The sequence below is a fragment of the Papilio polytes genome, unplaced genomic scaffold (assembly GCF_000836215.1).
Source record: "Papilio polytes unplaced genomic scaffold, Ppol_1.0 DF821400.1, whole genome shotgun sequence".
Taxonomy (NCBI): Eukaryota; Metazoa; Arthropoda; class Insecta; order Lepidoptera; family Papilionidae; genus Papilio; species Papilio polytes.
The window spans coordinates 1,095,576-1,102,953 of NW_013527804.1; the positions used below are offsets into that span (position 1 = coordinate 1,095,576).

General features: G+C 35.0%; 1 protein-coding gene across 1 annotated transcript in view; it reads right to left on the reverse strand.

Moving 5' to 3' along the window:
• Positions 1-1,473: 1,473 nt before the first annotated feature.
• Positions 1,474-7,378, reverse strand: part of LOC106108817 (ADP-ribosylation factor-like protein 13B) — an 8,531-nt gene continuing 2,626 nt past the window's right edge. Inside the window, exons 2-7 of the mRNA XM_013290094.1 lie at positions 6,581-6,680; positions 5,347-5,947; positions 4,045-4,219; positions 3,235-3,375; positions 2,193-2,310; positions 1,474-1,574 (exon numbers count right to left, since the gene is read on the reverse strand). Coding sequence (XP_013145548.1) covers positions 2,198-2,310; positions 3,235-3,375; positions 4,045-4,219; positions 5,347-5,947; positions 6,581-6,680 — 1,130 coding nt within the window. The 3' untranslated portion in view covers positions 1,474-1,574; positions 2,193-2,197. The remainder of the gene's footprint in view (positions 1,575-2,192; positions 2,311-3,234; positions 3,376-4,044; positions 4,220-5,346; positions 5,948-6,580; positions 6,681-7,378) is intronic.

Consider the following 7,378-nt stretch of genomic DNA (forward strand, 5'->3'; position numbering starts at 1 on the left):
TGCCTTGTCTATTAAGTATGGCATTTGCCTTCATATAAATTGAATTCGATACTTCATATGCGTTATCAAACTAATCTATCTTATTCAGACAAACTGTAAACATTTCTTTAAAAGGTTCACCACCCCCTATTACTTTTGCACATATAAGCTTTATTTCTATGCAAAAAAGTTAAATCACGTAATCAAAATTATTAAAGTGACAATATACTAATTTTTACGTAATAAATACAATACCCTGTGAAGATATAATTTCATGAACGATATTTTCATCACTAAAATATTTTTAAGTCCGAAATAGAAAATACACGACTAATTTGCACACAGAAATTTAGATGATTTGACTCTTAGAGTAAATTTCGCATAGTAAATATATAGTAATTGAATAGAAATATGATATTAAAATGTAATCTAAGCTATTTTACCTTTATAAGGCTGTAATAAAAGACTTATTAGAAACTAGCTTTCGCCCGCGACTCCGTCCGCGTGGTATTAAAAAAATCAAAAGTAAGTACCCTATGTGTTCTTCCAGACTATCCTCTACAACTATACCAAATTTTATCGAAATCCATTAAGCCGTTTAGACTCCAAACTGAACATCCATCCATCTAAACTCTCGCATTTATAATATTAGTATGAAGTATGATAGTTTTAGAAATAGTTAAATCATACTAATATTATAAATGCGAAAGTTTAGGTGTATGGATGGATGGATGGATGGATGTATGGATGGATGGATAGATAGGTGGAAGGATGGATGGATGGATGGATGGATGGATGAATGTTTGTTAGAGTTTGTAGCCTAAGCGGCTGAAGGGATTTCGATGAAATTTGACATAGACGTAGAGGATAGCCTGGAGGAACACATAGGGTACTCAGTTTTGTTTTTTTTTAATTCCACGCGAACGAAGTCGCGGGCGAACATAGTATATCATAAATATAATTCAATAAGTTAATAAAATTGGAATGAACATGTATCGAACAATTCCATATTTTGTGAACACGTATTTGCGTTAGTAAATACGATTTTAGAAAAAAATGTCCGTTCAAAAGTCGCTTTTATTCTGGTTCTTTTGACGGGGTTTTGATAGAATTTTAGCTAATTTACTGGAGAATATTAAACCTTTTACTTTGCTAACGAAGTTTGCAAACGACCAATAGTGTGAAAAAACATACAGACGAATTGAGTACCTCCTTCTTTTGGGAAGTCGGTCAAAAATATGTCTATATCCATTGACTTTATATAAAGACTTAATTACTGCATAAGTGATAATTATCTTTCTCACAAAATACAATATTCTTGCATTTTGTGACAAATCTATCATCAGCAATCACTGTCTTGTATATTCCAAGAAAATATTACCAAAATTATTTTATTTTTCAACATGGCAACACATTTTAAACGTGTAACAAAAACTACAATTCTGAAATTTGGTATAGCTGAAGACTAATTATAAAATAATCAAAGATATGAACTAGAAATAAAATCTTATTTTTTTACAGTTTTAACTAATATACTGAAAATATTTCAATCAATATTCTCTTAACCTTTTCTTCTCTTATTGCAACACCGACATCTGTCAAAACATTTAAAAATCAATATTTTGGCATGCTAATATTATAAATGCGAAAGTTTAGATGGATGTTTGTTAGAGCTTGTAGCCTAAACTGCTGAACGGATTACGATGAAATTTGGTACAGATGTAGAAGATAGTCTGGAAGAACTCATAGGCTATTCACTTTTCTTTTTTTTAATTCCACGCGGACGGAGTCGCGTTCGAAAGCTAGTCTTTTATAAGTAAAACAACACTGTAATAAGACTTTAAAATTACTAAAATATTATCGACCACAAAACATATTACTATTGACGGAGACGCAATAAAGAGGACATTTCCCCTTCCTTTGCGTCTCCTCCACCGTTAAATCCACTTTTACCTCCCATCCTTTCCTCTCAAGAAAATAGTGGAAAGGGAAAGGGACTAAAATTAGAATAGTAGACGTGTAAATCTTAACTGTGCTCTCGCTTAGCAAGTAAAAGATTTTTTAAAGCACATAAAGAGGATATTTCCCCCTTCCTGTGTCTCCTCCGTCAAATCCACTTTTCTTGCCCTTTCCGTATATGATGAGAAGGGAAAAACCATCTCTAGTATTTCCCTGTAAAAGAATTCAGCAAATTATCCTGCAAAGACACTTACCATATTTAGTTAATAATTGTTGGTTGCTGGAAGTCCCCTTTATCGAGATGTCTTTGAGACTTAGGTTCGTACAACATCGCCGCCATACGCTCGGGACTTGTCTTGTTACGTTGCATATCTATGTTGAAATTGAAAACTTAAAAATGCGAAAGTTTAAATGGATGTTTGTTAGTGTATATTGAACTGTCCTCGAATTTAGAAAAAAAAAAGAACGTCGGTGCCATAGTGGTTTAAACACTTCTCATCTACAGGTCTTGAGTTCGAATCCCGCTGTACCAATGTGAATTTAGATCTTTCGAATTTTCATATGTACATAATTTACCCGACGTTCTTACGGTGAAGGAAAACATCGTGATGCAACCTGCACATATCGGTGAAGAAATTCAAAGATATGTGTGAAGTCAACCAACCCGCAGTTGGCCAGCGTGGTTGACTATTGCCTAGTCACCCCATATTAGGGTAAGCTCCGAGCCCCTCGGTGGGGACGTATAGTGAGCTGGTGATGATAATATTAAACTGCTGATCGGATTTTGATGAAATTTGCCATACATGTAGTATAGACTTGAACACAGACTACTTTTGTATTTTTTAATCCACGCGGACGAAGTCACGGGCAAAAGATACAGCTAATATTTGTCGAGAAAATGTACTGTTACAATATTAGGGGAAGAATGGACGTCCTTAACTCCAGTGTTTTCCAAATAGCTTATCACATATACCCATTGCGGGTAATGCCTGGTACACACTTAGCTAGTATAGTTAGACAGTAGCGCTGGCCATGGTTTTGTTAACATGCCAGTTGAATACCTGTACAGTACAGCGCTACTATCTAAATTAGTAACGGAGGCCATTTTAATTCCAGCGAATGCAGAGTTAATATTTCTTGCGGAAGTTCCGCACTTGCGGATGCGGAAGCGAAGTTCCGTTACAACCCTAGTCTAAATGTAAGTCAGGTATGAAAGCAGACGAGTCGTCTAGGTGTCCAGCTCTGTTGAAACCTAAAATTGTCTAATAAAAGTAAAAAAAAACAGTAAGCACTCACATCTAAGACTGAGCCGTCGTTTTTGCTGTGCGCAGATCTCCAGCTGTTTGCGCACTAACTGCGAGGCTGAAGCTGGTCTAGCACTGAGTGGTAACGTCGCTGCTGTTACGATATCTGATGACGCGGTTTTCACCTGACCTTCTTTATTACATGAAAAATATAATAACAATTGCCTACTAAGAAATACCGTTAAATAACTCATGGCAGTGGCGTATTGAATAGATTATGGTTTTAATTTGACGCGAAACTGGTATCTAAAAATTTTTCATTTGTACTATCTATATCTATACTATTATAATAAAGCGTAAACACACTTCTTTGTTGCCTAAGATGTCAGCTATTACAGCATATTTTTGAATAATTCTCTTTTTAATAAAAAGCCTTACACTTACGTCATGCTTTAAGCTATATATTTTCACGACATTCAACTTAGGGGATAAATATTTTGAATAAAAACCCTAATGTGGAAATGTTTCTTAGATGTACAAGTGGTCTAAAGATTTTAAACTCTTGAATTTAAATTTCTAGAAAGACAATACTAGCATCAGATTTTCAAATTGACAATACTGGAAATTCTGTCAGAATATTTCAACCTTTCAGTCCGTCAGAATTCTACCAATGAGTCAGAATTTGGTTGTCTACCCTTAATAAACGGAAAAGACGCATATAAAGATGACATTTCCCCTTTCTATGCGTCTCCTCCACCTCCATCTACTTTCCCAGCCCATCCTTTCCGTATAAGCAAAAGAAAATTGTCTAATATTAGTCCTTTGGTCTTAAAACAACATTCATTAAAACAATAATTCCTACCTCTCTCAGTCAGCACAATTTCTCGATGCATCTGTGATAGTTCTACATCTTTGACGAATACGCGGTGCTTCAGTCCAGCATCCCAAGTTTTACTGCCACCAGAGAACTTGGGGTCCAAATCTTCTTTAACATCATCCTCTTGGATAAATGAATTTGATACTGTACTTTGACTATCCTATTGAATAGAACTGGTCTTAGTGAATGTCCTAAGTGTTGAGTGCAAAATACAACCTCTTTGGCTGACAAGCAGTACGTATACAGCCAAAGAGGTTGCATACTGGCCACCAAGGCATTTATCGTTGGTTAAAGAAAATATATAGAAAAAGAAGAAGAAGAAGTCAAGATGTGATCCAGATAATTTTGAGTTTTTTGTATATATTTGTGTAAATAAGTTTTGAATAAAGATGTGTTAGTTTGATAAAAAGTGTTTTGTATTTTTGGCTGCCGCGCTGTCGGTAACAAGTTAAACACTAAGCTACAGGAGGCTATAATCCAAATCACACTTGGTACAGTTGGTTACTATAGTTTGTCTAAATAAGCAGTTTGATAAATGACGCATATGAAGTATCCAATTAAAGTCGTATGAAGGCAAATGCCGTACTTAATACAGGTATCGTAGTGACGAAACAAACACGCAGCGAACTATTATGAACTATCGATATTCGGTTTAAATAAAATTTATCGAACTTAACTAAAATTTTCTTATTAAGTAATTTAGAAGACAATTCTAGTGTTGATTATAGTGTAGAGAATTTAGCGATGACAGAAATAATAGCGAAATACAATTCGATTACGTACGGCTGTAGTAGTAATAAATATTTATTTATTCTCATTATTTGTAACGGTTCTGCAGGTCATTATTACTTTAAGAAATATCACTAATAAAACTATAAATATACCATCAATCGTAAAGTACGTTTTATTACCTTGAATCTATACTTCTATACTTATTACAATAAAGGGTAAACGCACAGTTCTTTGTTGCCTACCACACATTTTTGAATAATTCTTTTTTAATAAAAAGCCCTACACGTGCGTCTTGCTTTTGGCTATACATTTTAACGCCATTAAACGTAGGGGTAAATATTTTGGATAAAAACCCATATGTGGGAAAGAGACCATAAGTTGCTGCCAACATCAAGGAAGCAAGGTTGTCATCATGTCATGTCATTTTGACATTTGTAATTGATAATTTTTATAATTTCATGCGGATGAAATCGCACAGGAACAGCTAGTTACTAATAAAACACATGTCACAGGGTTTTTTATATCTGTTTTAGCAAATAGAAACTCAATACTAACCTTGATTTTCTTCGTCGTCGGACTAGAATGGGGTCTATTCTTAAAATCGAACGGCTGCGACCCAGCGTTCTTTCGTACAATCGGTGACAATTTCCTGAATTCATTTCTCGGCTCTAATTCTATTCTGACAGCCTCATTAACCGTACTATTACTACGTCCGAATAATGGAGATAACTTCGGTTTACCACTTGTATCCGTATCTTCAACACTTTCTATAGTTATTGTTGTATCTAAACTGTTCGGTTTAACTCCAATCGGCTTAACAACAATAACACCCCTTTCTAGATCTTTCTCTCTATCAACAGTATTATGTGGATCGAAATTAGGGTTTTCAAAACCTGTTTGCGTCGCTACATCATCACTTTCAGCTGTAAACGTCTGGGAAGTTCGATTGGCAGCCCTGTTTAGTAATCGTTTACGTCTCTCTAAGTCCGCATGTATGTCTGTTTGTACACGTAAATTTATATCGCCGTATCTACGGACGATATAGTTTAGGAGCCAATGGTAGCCTTTACGTAAACCGGGATCGATTTTAGGTTTATTAGATTTTGTATCTGTTAAATAAGCTGTGTAGGATTCTACCAATGTCGGACATCTGTACCTGATAAAATATTTTATTATTTTAAAACGTTATGATCATAACATATAAAATAACTGTTAGAGTCACTTCTTCCACGTCAGTTTTTAACAATATAGTAAAATACACTATATATTTATATAGCCTATGTTGCTATACGACAACTAATACTGAAAGAATTTTTGAAATCGGCCTAGTAGTTTTTGAGTTATTTCACTATTTACAAAAATATAAAAATTCAAATCTTTTATAACTTCAAACTGTCGTGGTTTTTACATATATAATGTTCGTAAGATACGGGTTTGTTACCACGATTGAATTGTTTTAGCTTCCGATATTTCGGCACAGTTGCATGCGCCATGTTCACGGGCTAAATATCGGGAGCTAAAACAATTCAATCGTGGTAAGAAACCCTTATCTTACGAACATTATATTTCAAATCTTTTCTTTATAACTTTAGTGTAGTGACATTTAAATATGTAAAAGCGTTTTAAATCATGCCACATCTAACATCAAAGTGCATTAAAATGTTGATGACCGACAGATTGTAAGACACATAGGACGTGTGAGCTGTAACTCGATTTTGTCTGAAATTGGCTTTAGAAATGCAAATCTATACAAGATAATTTTGCAGTTTTTAATACGAAATTCACATACTTGTTGACGAGTGGTTCAATGTTGAGTTTCTCCACAACATCGATGTCGTCAAGAGCGCCGTCTTTATCCTGTTTGTTGGCCAGTACCAGTACTGGCTTACCTGAAGATTTTGTTATGGTTATGTATAGAAATAATACATCTATTAAAAATGCCATAAGAGATGTAGCCCTTTTCACTGCGTAAAATAATGAATGTAAAGATGAAAATTAGTTTGGCGAAAGTGGGGAAGTTCGGGGGGGACGCACAGATAGGGGAAATAATCCGCTTTTAGATAACGCATCTGGAAATGTGGATGTCTAAGGATAGATTCGCTATTTTGGAGAATTCCGGTGGCCATACTATACTATATCATACTAATATTATAAATGCGAAAGTTTAGATGGATGGATGGAGGTTTGTTAGAGTTTGTAGCCTAAACGGCTGAACGGATTTCGATGAAATTTGGTATAGATGTAGAGGATAGTCTGGAAGGATACATTAGTTACTCACTTTTGTTTTTTTTTTAATTCAACGCGGGCAGAGTCGCGGGCGAAAGCTAGTTTACTATAAAAAGCTATTCCCGTTTAAGAGATTAAGGCACGGTTCTACATTTGCGATATTGGGGGAGAACAAGGTACACGTAAACTTTATGAAAACTTTTACTTGCGACCCCTGAATCACCAACATCTTTGTATATTTGAAAATCTAACCATAAAGTGTGTCCAGCGAAGAGAAACTTGGTGGTGGAGTGCGGATGTGAGAGAGGCTTTGAAAGAAAAGAAGAAAGCATTTAAGGCCTGGCAAGCAGTAGATGAGAAT